This window comes from Drosophila obscura, unplaced genomic scaffold, assembly GCF_018151105.1.
Source record: "Drosophila obscura isolate BZ-5 IFL unplaced genomic scaffold, ASM1815110v1 contig_189, whole genome shotgun sequence".
In the NCBI taxonomy this organism is placed as follows: Eukaryota; Metazoa; Arthropoda; class Insecta; order Diptera; family Drosophilidae; genus Drosophila; species Drosophila obscura.
In genome coordinates this window covers 777031-791744 of record NW_024542777.1, presented here as the reverse complement: position 1 = coordinate 791744, position 14714 = coordinate 777031, and the positions used below count along the sequence as shown (strand labels likewise).

The 14714-nt window shown below is 46.0% G+C and overlaps 1 protein-coding gene across 1 annotated transcript; it reads left to right on the top strand.

Moving 5' to 3' along the window:
* Positions 1 to 1987: 1987 nt before the first annotated feature.
* Positions 1988 to 8898, top strand: LOC111066751 (toll-like receptor Tollo). Its single transcript, XM_022355585.2, has one exon. The coding sequence runs from the start codon at positions 2473 to 2475 to the stop codon at positions 6502 to 6504; it is 4032 nt and encodes a 1343-aa protein (XP_022211277.2). The 5' UTR covers positions 1988 to 2472; the 3' UTR covers positions 6505 to 8898.
* Positions 8899 to 14714: the final 5816 nt, after the last annotated feature.

Genomic DNA, 14714 nt, shown 5'->3' with positions numbered 1-14714 from the left:
CTCATACGGAGGCTGGGTGCGGGTTTCTTGAGAACAGCCAGATCCATCCCGTACTATCCCGTCTAAAGAAGCTGCTGGGCTAACTGGCTGACTGATACGCATCGCCTGGGATGTGTTTGGTTAATCAGCACCTGTCCCAACGACTCAACGGGCGTCGTCAACAGGTACAAAACAGCACAGAGGTCTGCTCTTCTTTGCTTTAATCGCCCGGGTTCCAAACATTTTGGGAAAGTTTGAAATTGCGGTTACAGCATATGGGCCGATCATGCAAAAATATCTGATTCAAGCACAGACAGACCCAACTGGAACTCCATCTGGAGCTCAGGCCGTTCCTAACCAAAGAATAATGAGTAAGACTCAAATCCCAGATCTCCCTTCGATCTCGATAGCCGGTCCCAAGGCAAGCAAAAAAAAAAAATAATAATAAGAACGCGTCCGAACTATCAGTTACCCTCTAGGCATTAACCTTCGTAAATACTCTCTACTCGTTGATTAAATATTGCCCCGAAATTTGTTTTAATCATTCTGATTTCATTTGATCGGTTAATAATATCCGTATATCTAAATAAGCGTATATGTACACACATATATTAAATCTTTATGATCTAGGATCTAGAATCTATATGTTGTTTGTTGATCAAGAATATATGGCCAATGGTTCCTCCTACGATTTGCATAATTCTACGTTAACTTTATATACCCTTTGCAGTATACGGGTACGGGGTATAAGAGAATAAAAAAAAACCAACTGTTGCGGCAGCTTTTGCTCTCATAAATCAAGAAAAATCAGTAATTTTTTGTTGTCTGCAAATATGTGCGTGTGTGTGGTTGATCGCTTATATCAAACTGACATTGGCTGAATTAACAATTGATTTCAATAATTTTTTATGATTATTGCATTTTTTCTGGGGTTTCGATGCGAGTAAAGTAAAGCCGATCGCGCAATTCAGCAAACTCATTCGCTCTCCTTGCTACTCTCTTAGTGAGCAAGCACTCAATGAGCACACAACAACAAACAACAGCGGAGAATCGAGAGAATCGATGCGAGGCAAGAACTAGAGCGAGCGATGGGTGCAACGGCAGCAGCGGGGAGCGGGTAAACAAACAAAACTATGCAATGCAAACGCAACGCATAATGGCACAGTGGGATGAATGCCATCGAATGGAGTGCGGTGTGGCAAGGTGTCTTACTGTGTTTGGGAAGGTAGGGTTTTGAATACAGAACAGATGGACAGATGGAAAGGGGCGGAAAGAGGAAGTGAGACGGATAGATTGGCAGGTGAACATAGTTTATAGATTGCGCACCAGAATAATCTCACATATGTATGTAGGCGCACATCAAGTAGATCTTATTTTGCAACAAAGAAAATAAAACAAGGATGAGGAAGAATTCTGAAAGGTACGTTTAGTAATGTTAGAGCATAATTTTAGTTAGTGTTTGTCCCGGAATAGCAGGTAAGGCGATAAATACATAATATGTAATGTATGTAAGTGCTAAAATTATCTAGAGAAAATAAATGTTTTAAGAGTTCCATCGGAAATAATTGAATACAATGTATTAAGTCCGCTATTAATTAAAAACATCCATACAGTGTGTGTATGTATATACATACATATATTAATAAAGGAACCCATTGCTAATTAGATTTTCCTCGTTATATGCCATACCGTAACCTTGACATATGTACAAAGATTCTTTCACTTGCTAGTTGCAACCTTGCCAATGTCTGTGACACACTGTGCAGCTCAGTGTGAGCGTTGAGCGTCGAAGCAGGCAAACAATTCCAAAGATACATTGACACTCGTCACACCGGTTAAACGAGTTTCTCCCGGCTGAATTGAGCTACTTTTCATATTCAGCAGTTGAGAGACTGCGCTCACGGCGAGAAACGCTCTCCTCGCCGTCTTTTGGTTTGCTGACTACTCTCTCTCTGCCGTGTGGACGTGCTTGTTGGCCGCTTCGAGAGCGATCAATTGAACATTTGACTTCGAGCCGAGCGGACGCGCGTTGTCGGAGTAGAAGAGATCGAAAGAAGAAAGCAGTCGCGGCATGAAGCAGAATCGAGTGCTTGAAAGTTGTTCGAATGAAATTTATCAAACCTAGACGCGCTATCGCCCCCCACTTGGATTACGGTCAACGCGAGAGCAACAACGAAAAATAGAAAGAAATCGAATGAAAATAGAAAAAAGGCGAGAAACATAAGAAAATTATATTAGATAAATCGCCGAGGAAATTTCTGATGTGTTAATGTGAGTGCTGTGCTCTGCCCTCGGAGGCGATTGTGCAAAGATCTGTATAAAAAAAAAAAATTGAGAAAAGGCAACCATAAAAATCACATACAAAATGGGCCACAAATAATCGGGAACACAAAGACCAAAACACCAAAATCCCCCCACATAACCAGATAATCAACATCCCAGGTTGAGTCACTATCCAAGGGACCCACTACCATCCATCCACATCCACACACAATGCTGGCCACCAGCCACATGCTCTACGTCCTCATCGCCAGCTGCGTGATGCCCATCTTTGGGGCGGCGCTGAGCAAGACGGTTTTGTACCAGGCCCCGGACGAGTGCCGCTGGTCCGGCGGCGGAGAGCACGACATCACCCTGGTCTGCCACCTCCGGACGATCAACTCGGAGCTGGAGAACACCAACTTCAGCGTGATCCAGCCCCACAATACGGTGCGTTTGAGACTGGAGTGCAACGATGCGCTGTTCTTCCAGAGCACCCTCAGTCCGGACAGCTTTCGGTCGCTGGTGGAGCTTAGGGATCTCACCATTGAGTACTGCAAGCTGGGCAACCTGACCGACGGCTCCTTCCGGGGTCTGCACGAGCTACGTAATCTCACCATCCGTACGCACAATGGGGACTGGTCCACCATGTCCCTGGAGATGGCCTCCAACAGCTTCGTGGACTTTAGACAGCTGGAGAGGCTGGACCTGAGTCTGAACAACATCTGGCTGATACCCGACGGCATGGTGTGCCCGCTGAAGTCGTTGCAGCACCTCAACGCCTCCTACAACAAAATCCAAGACATCAGCAACTTCTACTTCAGCGCCTCGCTGAGCTCTCGGAAGGCGCGGGTGTGCGGCTCGACGCTGCAAAGCCTGGACCTGAGCGCCAACAAGATGGTCAGTCTGCCGTCGGCCATGTTGTCGGCCCTGGGTCGGCTGACCCACTTGAACATGGCACGCAACAGCATGAGCTTTCTGGCTGATCGTGCCTTTGAGGGTCTTGTCTCGCTGCGTGTTGTGGATTTGTCCGCGAATCGACTGACTTCGCTGCCCCCCGAGCTCTTCTCGGAGACCAAGCAGCTACAGGAGATTCACCTGAGGAATAATTCGATCAATGTGTTGGCGCCCGGGATCTTTGGGGAGCTGGCGGAGCTGCTTCTCCTCGATTTGGCCAGTAACGAGCTAAACTCGCAGTGGATCAACGCGGCCACATTCGTGGGATTGAAGCGGCTCATGACGCTGGACCTGTCAGCCAACAAGATCAGCCGCCTGGAGTCGCACATCTTCCGGCCGTTGGCCAGCCTGCAAATCCTAAAGCTTGAGGAGAACTATATCGACCAGCTGCCGGCGGGCATCTTCGCGGACCTCACCAACCTGCACACACTTATCCTGTCCAACAACCGCATCTCGGTCGTCGAGCAGCGCACTCTGCAGGGCCTGAACAACCTGCTGGTGCTCTCCCTGGACTACAACCGCATTAACCGGCTGGACCAGCGATCGTTGATCAACTGCAGCCAGCTCCAGGACCTGCACCTAAATGACAACAAGCTGCAGGCGGTGCCGGAGGCCCTGTTGCATGTGCCCCTGCTTAAGACCCTGGACGTGGGTGAGAACATTATCAGTCAGATTGAGAACACGAGCATCACCCAGTTGGAGAATCTCTACGGCCTGCGCATGACGGAGAACTCTCTGACGCACATCCGACGCGGGGTCTTCGACCGGATGAGCTCTCTGCAAATTCTAAATCTGTCTGGCAACAAGCTAAAGACTATTGAGGCGGGATCGCTGCAGAGGAACACCCAGCTACAGGCTATACGCCTGGACGGCAACCAGCTCAAGTCCATTGCAGGCCTCTTCACCGAGCTCCCGAACCTGGTCTGGCTGAACATCTCGGGGAATCGGCTGGAAAAGTTCGACTACTCGCACATACCCATCGGACTGCAGTGGTTGGACGTGCGGGCCAATAGGATCACACAGCTGGGGAACTACTTTGAGATCGAGAGCGAGCTGAGCCTAAGCACCTTCGACGCCAGCTACAATCTGCTGACGGAGATCACGGCCAGCTCGATCCCCAACAGCGTGGAAGTGCTATATCTGAACGACAATCAGATCGGCAAGATCCAGCCCTACACGTTCTTCAAGAAGCCCAATCTTACCCGTGTCGATCTCGTTCGCAACAAGCTTACGACCCTGGAGCCGAATGCACTGCGCCTTTCGCCGATCGCCGAGGACCGCGAGATACCCGAGTTCTACATCGGGCACAATGCGTATGAGTGCGATTGCAATCTGGATTGGCTGCAGAAGATCAATCGCGAGTCACGCACCCAGCCACAGCTCATGGACCTCGACCAGATCTACTGCAAGTTGTCCTATGCGCGCGGCGCCACCCATGTCTCCCTCATTGAGGCCAAGTCGAACGACTTCCTATGCAAATACGAGTCGCACTGCTTCGCCCTGTGCCACTGCTGCGATTTCCAGGCTTGCGACTGCAAGATGGAGTGTCCCGACCGCTGCTCCTGCTACCACGACCAGTCGTGGACATCGAACGTGGTCGACTGCAGTCGAGCCTCCTACGAGCACGCGCTGCCCTCGCACATTCCGATGGACGCCACGCAGCTTTACCTGGACGGGAACAACTTCAAGGAGCTGCAGAGCCACGCCTTCATCGGCCGCAAGCGCCTAAAGGTTCTCCATCTTAACCATTCGCGGATCGAGATCCTTCACAATCGCACATTTTACGGGCTCCTGGAGCTGGAGGTGCTGCAGCTTCAGAGCAACCAGCTCAAGGTGCTCAATGGCAACGAGTTTCAGGGCCTGGACAACCTTCAGGAGCTCTATTTGCAGCACAACGCGATAGCCACCATAGACACGCTCACATTCACGCATCTGTACCACCTGAAGATCCTGAGGCTGGACCACAATGCCATCGGCTCTTTCGCCGTGTGGAATTTCCTGCCCAGCTACCTCAACGAGCTGCACCTGGCCGGTAATCACTGGAGCTGCAATTGCGAGTTCATCGATAAGCTGCGGGATTACATAAGCCGGCACGACTACGTTGCGGACCGTCCGAGGCTGCGCTGCGAGTCAGGCGGGAACAGCTCACAGCAGATGGCCATTTATGCCAGCACGGATTCCGCCCTGCCCGTCGTTCAGTGCAGCCAGACCCTGCCCCTGGGACTGGACAACAGCTACAACTTTGCGGAGCAGGCGGGCGGTGAGGGTGGAGCCCTGTCCGGCAACATGACGTCCACGAAGATGATACTTAATCAGCCGCCTAAGCAGGACTACATCCCTATTCTGGTGGCCATTCTCACGGCCTTCATCTTCATCATGATCTGCACCCTGCTGGTGTTCATCTTCCGCCAGGAAATGCGCGTCTGGTGCCACTCACGGTTCGGGGTGCGGCTCTTCTACAACGGCCAGAAAGATGTGGACAAAAACGAGCGCGAGAAGCTTTTCGACGCCTTCATTTCGTACTCCTCCAAGGACGAGCTGTTCGTCAACGAGGAGCTGGCCCCGATGCTGGAAATGGGTGAGCACCGCTACAAACTTTGTTTGCACCAGCGGGACTTCCCTGTGGGCGGCTACTTGCCCGAAACCATCGTTCAGGCCATCGACAGCAGCCGGCGCACCATCATGGTTGTCAGTGAGAACTTCATCAAGTCAGAGTGGTGTCGCTTCGAGTTCAAGTCCGCCCATCAGTCGGTTCTGAGAGATCGCCGCCGTCGCCTGATTGTCATTGTACTTGGGGAGGTGCCCCAAAAGGAGCTCGACCCCGATCTGCGTCTGTATCTGAAGACTAACACCTATCTGCAGTGGGGCGACAAGCTCTTCTGGCAGAAGCTGCGCTTCGCACTGCCAGACGTCTCTTCCAATGCGCCGCAGCGCTCCGTCGCCGGCCAGTCCTGCCACGTGCCCATCAACCATGCTTCCTACCATCATCACCACCATGTGCACCAGCAGGCCCTTCCGCTGCCTATGCCCCATTCCGGCCATCATCATCAGCAGCAGCAGCAGCAGTTTATGCTTCCGCCTCCCCCCCAGCAGCCCGGCAGCTTTCGTCGCCAGCCCTCGATCCATCAGCAGCAGCAGCAACAGCAGCAGCAACAGCAGCAGGCAGCCTTGCTGATGGGTGGAGTGCAGGTGGGTGGACCTGCCCCTGGCCCTCCGCAGATGATCCCCCTGGCGGGTGGTATCCAGCAGCAGAGTCTACCGCTGCCACCAACGCAGCCCACGCCGGCTTCGCGCAATCTGCACATGTGAGTGGGCGACAGATAGAATGAGATGATGTACGAGTGTACAGAAACTTAGAGGTGAACGGAGAAAAACTCAAAAATAACGGGAGATGAAGCGAGAGTTATAGAGAGAATGTTGTACGTACTCATCGGATGAAGAATCCCCTTATCCCCCTTAGAGCCACAGAAATCATGAGAGATACTGATAGATACTCCTTTGAGTTAAAAAAGTGATTGTAGAAGTAGTAGAATTAAAACTGGTTAAAATTTCCTGGACTGGAGTTACACAGGTCTGAAATGAAATGGGAATTGCATTCAATATGCAAATGCCAGCGTTTAGCGATAACAGCCCAGTTACCAGCTGGAATAGAAAAGTAAGAGAAAATTGAGTGCGGAGAGAGCAAGAGCAGTGCAACAGCAACAGCAACAGCAACAACAACAGCAACATGCAACAGCTATAACAACAAAAGACAACAGTAAAATACCAAGCGTCTCTGAGGCAGTCCGTCCCCAAGCCAATTGTTGTTCTCTGGCCCTGCTCGGTTCTGTTCTGTTTTCTTACGGCCAGCTATTTTCAGTTTCCTGGCTCGTAGCTAGATTCAGAAAATTGATGTTGCATGCAGCACACCAGCAAAAACTAGAACCACAACAACCAGTCAGTCAGCAGCAACAAAAGCAGCCACACAGCTACACAGCCACATAGCCAATACCCAAAAGTATTTCTCTCCGTTTCTGTTTTTCCCTTAGCCTTCTCCTGCATTTTGTTTCGTCTCCTTCATTTTTTCTCTGTTTGCAACGCTCGCTGCTTAGTTCATCTTAACTGCTGCATTTTGCCATAACAAGCTCAACGTGTGTAGAAACTATCTATGTATGTGTAGTTGGAGTGGTACGAGGGTCTGTACCTGTCCGTCTCAGAGTGTGTAGTGGAGAAAATAGGCAACGCAAAACATCAGAGAATTCATGTCTGGCCAAAAGAAATTGTAACAAAAGCAGGGCCAGGGCAGCCAGGGCAGCCAGGGCAGCCAGTTCTCTCAGACATCAGACATCAGACGAGGACACGGACACGGACACACAGACCAGGCCAAGACCGTCTAGAAACAGTTGTTATTCTTCTCGTAGGTGCCCCGGCAGCTGAGTTGAAATTGGGTTTCTTTTTGGGCTACAATTACATGTGCTAATCAATGGCAGGGACAGTGAGAGAGAGAGAGAGCGAGAGCGAGAGAGAGGAGAAATACTACAAATTTCAGTACGTGGGATACAGATAAAGATACACAATTGTTGAGCGATAAGAATCAGAAACATGTGTGGAGAAGCGTATTCCCTTGGAACAGAGCACTCTCCCACTCCATCTCTCCTTAAAAGCTCTTCAGGTCACGCAATGTCTAGATTTGATTAGAAATCAAAGAACAGTTTTTTCTCCATGCTAGTCAAAGATTTTAAAGAAGAAGCTGTGCGCACTCTAACGTACCCGTAGTCACAAAGTTGGATCCAAGTTAGAATTTGCCGGAGGAAAACGCCAATTTGCGACCTTGCTGGAAGAAGTTGTCCTCCAATCTGTTTCCCAGAAAGAAAAAACCAGAGTGGGTGGAAAGAGATCAGCACGTGTGCTGTCTTGGCCCCCGAAGTTGTGCTGAAGCCAACATCAGAGATAGGCACGAAGGAGGCAAGCAGAACCAAGCAAAGAAAACACTACAGAGCCGAATGGAAGCGATTAAAATCTACCTTGTTTGCCGTTGTTTGTTACGCCTGTTTCCTGTTCACTCTCCCTATATCCACCTTCAACTATCTCTGATTCCACTCCAATTGAAAACTGCATTCCATAAACCAGAAAACAGAACAGAAAACTAGTGAACACAGCAACAACACTCTCTCTAGAAGGATTCACATTTGGTTTAGAGTTTAAAATCTAAAATTGTACATAAATACATAGATAAGTTGTTTAATCATTGTGATATTTTGTTTTAGTCCTAAGCTCTAATTTATATAATGCGAATACCATTTTCCTACCAATCTACATATATGTATATGTATGTATGTATATTTAAAGGAAACTTATCCTCATTAGATAGTCTAGACCATAAGTTGATAACCGAAAACAAATACGAACACGAATCTTAATCCGAATCCATATCCACCCCGCCTAAAAAAAATACAGCCATATTAATTCTATTAAATTGAGAAACTATTGTACATATATACAAAATAACAAGAAAAACGGACTGTATGAACAAAAAAAAATTAAATATGCAACACGAAACGCACAAACATAAATCGACTGATTACATGTGTACCATATATAAATATGCATAAATTTTAAGTTCGATTTACTCGCCTATTGTTGTTAATACTTTAACTATCCAGAAACAGACAAATGTATGTATTTTATTTAGTAATTTTATGTTTTCTAGTTTATAGCTAAAATTTAAATTGGAAAATCAAAACTGAAACAAATATATAAACGAAAAACGAACAAAAAAATCATAATTAATTCGATTCTTTTTATTCACTCTTCTCATCTTCCGTACTGCTCATTGCTTGCAGAATATTTGTTATTTTTTCGTCTACTGCTGATAAGCCACAAACTATCTTGCCTTGACATTTAATACAGTTTCGGAGCGGATTCCAATGCCAGCAATTGCGGACCCAAGTGAGAGATTGGCGTCTGCTCGGGCTCTTGTTTTGCTTATGTCAGACGGGTGGTGTTCTATTACGGACGGCGAACAAATTTGCAAGATAAGACGCAGAGCATTCTCCATTGCCTAACGGGTGGAAAGCTGAAGAAACGCGGATAGAAAAGGAAAACTGTTGTGTGCTGTTGCTTGATGAGGTAACGGGTAACGAGAATCGGAGATTGCTATGTTTTACTTACTTTATTTTTTGAGAAGTGGACGACTTTGTTCATTTTAAAATGGTGTAATATGCACAGAGTAGGCTCTATTGGCGATGGGGTATATAATTAAATGTGGGATGGGATGGGATGGGACTGTTGCAGACCCCAAGAAACGTTTTTCAATGAGCCCAAAAAGTGTTCAGCCTACCCTCGCCACACGCAGAGCAAAGGAAAACCATCCCACGATTGCTCCATTTGAATTAATTTTAAGCACAAATAAACCCTCTACCTCTGCGTCCAACGACTTCATATTTTGCCAGCCTAAGATGCGACAATATATTCTCATGCATATTTTATAGATATAGCCATCGTATCTCTTTTGGTATCGTTTACGAGTATTTGTGCTGTTGTTGTTATTCTGGTGAATGCGAGCCCACAGCAGTATACATACTATTTCGCTGATTCCGCTGGTCGCCTGAAAAACACTTCAGCTCGAAATGAATGAATAATTTTTATGATCAATTAAATGCGCAATAAAATTGATGGGGGCCCCACCAAAACATAAATTCACATTGCTTAAATTAGCAAATTTTACAATCAATCATTAGCGAGCCAACGAGCTAGCCAACTGCCTTTGATGTGCAACGACCTGGGAGAGAGAGACGGAGTACTGTATCTTGTGGACAGCCTAACCAGAGGAGAAGTTCAAGCTCAGGCTAAACCTTTTTCAATATTTTCTTTTCTTTCGATTCTTTACGGGGAGGGAAGACTGATGCGCAAAAAGAAAGAAACACGTCAAATATTAAAAACTTTTCGTAGCTTTTACTTTCTCTTGGTACCCACTGGCCCTACTCTTGGCCTTCTATCCTTTTTTTCTTTCCCGTTTTTTTATTTTATCAATTTTGCCTGTGGGATTTGTTATAAAGTAAGGGAAGAGTTAAAGTGGTAGGAAGGAGGTGAGAGCCAGGGCAGACTTTGGCAATCCACGAGGCAAACTTTCAATTGAATTTGTATACACTTACAGAGGGCATTATGTTTTTTGCCATGGCTCTGCAACTCAAAAAAGAAGCATTCCGATCCTTAAGTGTATGCATAAAGTATAGAAATCGATACCTGCCACAGGAAGTCTTGGTGTAACATGTTCTGTTTGCTTTTGAAGAAAACTCATAGCTCAGCGGAATTAAGGATACGAGTATATGTATGTACATATATGCCATAGGAACGGCTGATTAAAAGGAGTATCTAAAACATCGGCTCCCGAATAAGAGTTCCTGTTTTTGTGTTTTTTTTTGTTTCTGTTTCAGTGCGGTTAAGGAAAGTTTATAGGCCTTCTTTTGCAGGGTGGGGTAAGCCTTTTTTTGGGAGGGCAACGTTGCTGTCTATCATTGGCAAACGCATGTGTACGTAAAACAAAAGGAGGCGGCGTAAATATTTCGGGTTACAAGTCAGTTTAGTGGCGAAAAAGGCGTTTTATTTATAGATTGCCCTTCCAGGGACTGAAATCTGCCAGAACTTTGGCTTATATAGGTATAGGGTCTAGGCAGGGGTCCGGAGCCGGATTTGGGTAAGGTATTTATGATTTAATTAAAAATTTGTTAAATTTATTTATGATTTATTAATGTTTACATATTTAACTAATTATTTTAGGTATTAAATTCAGGTAGTAAAATTCAACAATTGCCCACACAATAAATACATATAAATACAACAAATACAATGGTCAACTTCTTTGGAAAAAATATGTCTTGTTTATACGAACCGTTTTAAGAACTGAACCGCTCCTGCCTGCTCATTTGAGTCCCATGTTTGCTCCGTGACCAAAACCTACATCAAATGTTCTCCGCCTGCAGCCTAGAACTTTTTTATCCGCCCTGTTTTGCAGTGTGTCTTAGCTCCTGGGCTCAAAGTCAAATCAAAGTACTTTGCCCCATCTAGAGCTTGGTGCTAATGCCCAAACCATCAGTCTGCTCTTTTTACCTTCCACCAAAGGGATACTCGAAAGGAGGTGGGTGATACCTTGCCAAAATAAAAATCAATCGAAGAATTATAAATCAGCTACAGCAACGGCACATTCAGCACATTCGGCACACAAATATTGTATATTTTGCAAGTGCATCTTGGCAGGCCGTCAATTAGGCAGCCCCTCATCATTGCATCCACCAATTGCCTCATTAGACTCCAAACGAATCGAGAGTCATAAGAGTCACAGAGCATGATGGCATCCAATAGTTCGGCCTGGTCCCGCTCTGGCTGTGTATAAATAAATATGCTTTTATTGGAAGACGACTACAACTGTTTGCAATAAAAGCAACATTTTTCTCAATTTCCATTTCTTGCTAATTTACCAGCCATAAATTGCCCGCCGTCTACCCCGTGGGCAGTGGCACACTAGGGGTGATGCAGAGAGGGGTAGATTGCCGAAACAAGGAAACTCGAAGCGAACCATACAGAGAGCAGAACCGATCCGATCCGATCCGAAAGAAATGAAGCAACCGTAGACACATAAAATTGACTACAAATTATTGCACATTGTCAAAGCAACATTGGTTTGCAATTTTCGCGCTTCAAAGCAGATGCAAACAGATACTCACCAGGTAGGATCAACCCTATGAAAGAGTATTTTGGATTCCCGAGTACTTACGGTTTGTTATGGCTGGTGAGACTGAAATGGGAATACATATTGTATTTATTAAATCTCATGGCGATCATTCGCATCACTCCAGTTTTAATCTATTCTAGAATATCTAGTATTTGGCGTAGGTAGGGGCAATACTGGCATTCTCTCTTAACCATCTAATCCATTCGAATATCTCTCTAAATTTTCTTCGAGCCCGCCTGATAGAGCATCCAGCTATCGGCTAAGGAATCTATTTTCTATATATTTTTGCAGTTACTGTCGGTAGTGTCTGCGCTGCAGACCACAGATGCAACTGTGAAATGGCAAATGGGCTTAGTTTACAATCATCACCATATCCAATATGAGCATTGGAGTAGCAAGTATACATATATACGAAGGGGGAGACGACATTGACATATTACTGGCCGATTAATGAGCCCACCAGAATGGGCATGGCCATGGTCTCGCCCGGGCAACTCTCGTATGAGTATCGTTGATGGTTTTCATTGAAATAAATGACAGACACTGGACTGTTGACGCACGCGTTGAGGGAATATTTGATACCCTGCATAAATAATAATCATTTTTTAGTTCCCCTTGTCGATGTTCCTGAATCAGTTTTGGGGACTCCGACTTGACTCTGACGCAGCCTCAGACTTTGGCTGCCTTGCATAAAAGCAAATTTGTATGCGTTTATCTTATCGCGATCACGTTGCATCTGCGAATGGTTTGGAGAGCGGTGAAGGAGTCCTCTTGCAGACACGTAAGTTTCACGTATTTTCATGCACGATTAAAGCCTTAATTTCGACCCAAGAAACTGGACAACCGAGAGAACTTCCACAGATACGAATATCTGCTGCTCCTAATTAATGGTTTTGCATCGGCTGCTTATCGCGCCGGACGCATCAGGATCGTCTTCGTCTTCGTCCTGGTCCTCGAGCAGGGGTCTGGGGCAGAAGGCAGATGGTGCTGAGCACCATCAGCAGCATCAGCATCTCTTGTCTGAGCTTTGCTTTGCTAAGTGTTCGGTTGGGATCTACCTTGGCGGCACCTGATCAAGGCAAAGAGATCCGATCCGACTTGGACTCCAGCCCTCAGTCAGCGTAAAATATTTAATATTTTTTCGCAGTTTTTTTCCTGCACTCTGGCTACATATTCGTCTCCAGTTCGCTGCGATTTTATGAGCTGTAGCATTGCACATTATTGATTATTTCGATATGAGCATTGAACACTGACTGGAGAGGGCCGATTTAGGCCGACGGTATTTGCAGGGGTGTTGTCAAGGCACAATGCCTGACTCGGACTTGGACTCGGACTCGAGCTCTGTTCGGCCTCGAGCCTTTCCTGATAAGGCGACATTGTCTGGGGTGTTGCGAGGCGAACGATAAGCATCGAATGGTAGTAAAGAGAAAGCACGCAAAGAAGGCGGCGAAGAGAAGGAGCTTTTCAGACTCGACGTTTTAGCGCTCGATTTGCTAACTTGAATTTGTGGTCGTGGGCACACATCTTCCAGACAATTCTGTTCTTAACTTCTTTCCTTTTAGATGGTCACACACCTCTGAAAGATAAAGTTTTTGGCAAAATAATCGTAATATTTCGGGCAGAAAATTTTTGAAATTGAAATTCGTTGTCAGTGTTTGGGCATTGCTTTGGGACATAATTAGCATGGTATTGAATAAAATAGAAAATATATAAGCTGTATCATCTCGTAGGGGAAAAATCGTTATCAACATTATACAACTTTTCCACAGCGATTTAATTGTTCGTTTCCATCACCTTCTTCCCATCATTGGTTGACTCATTCAGCTCCAACAATTGATTGGCTTTCGATGGTGACCATAAAACCCAATTCATTTAGCCATAATGTTGACACCAAAATGCAGTTAACAGCTTTAAATTTTAACTGGAATTCACGTAAATGTCTGTTCCCTCTCTTTTCCATTTAATTTCGTGTCGCGTTGGTTTTTTGTTTCGTTAGGCCCGCGAGATCCGTTGGCCAGTGTTCAAATTCGGCACGATCAAGCATCGCGATCAGCGATCAGCGTTCGTTCTCAGATGAGACCTCTTCTTTCCATCTGAAGTTTTGTTTCTTTATTTTTTGCGTTAACGTTTTAATTGATCGCTTTCAGTTATGAGCAAGTTGGCTTTTGATTTATGAGCGCGTGCGTGCAGCGACAGAAAAAATTCAATGCGTTTTAGGCCAGGCCGCAGAGCTGAAAGCTGAGAGCCAAGACTCGGGCCTGATGGGTTTCTTTTGGTCATCATCATCAGCGGAATCGGATGATCATGATGGGTTCGGCTCGGTTTGGTTTGGTTTGGTCTGAGTTTATGTAAATTAACATCGGGCTCTTTCAATAGCTGTTGATGATGTTGTGCCGCGGCGACAATGTCTCTATTTCTCTAATATCGTATTGGAGTAAGCTCCGCCATCCCTCATCGCCTCTGGGTCCCGAACAGAGCTGATTTTTAATATTATTTGTCTAACGGTCACGAGCATTTTGGCTTTGGCTTTGGCTTTACCCCGGCCTTTGTCTGTGGTTAAACTTCAAAACTTCAAAATTGTGTGTAAGAATTTCCCGCATCGTTTAAACCCATCCAATGTTGTTGCTGTTTCGTTGGGCCCCACTGACAAGCAAATAAATCACAGACCAAGACACAGCCTCAGCCTCAGTCTGAGTCTCAGGTTGGGTTTTGAATAACCATCTACATCCACGGGGAAATATCTTTACATTTCTCTCCAAAGAAGAGGCGACAAATGTATTTGTTTTATCAGCTTTTGTTGTTACCAAAA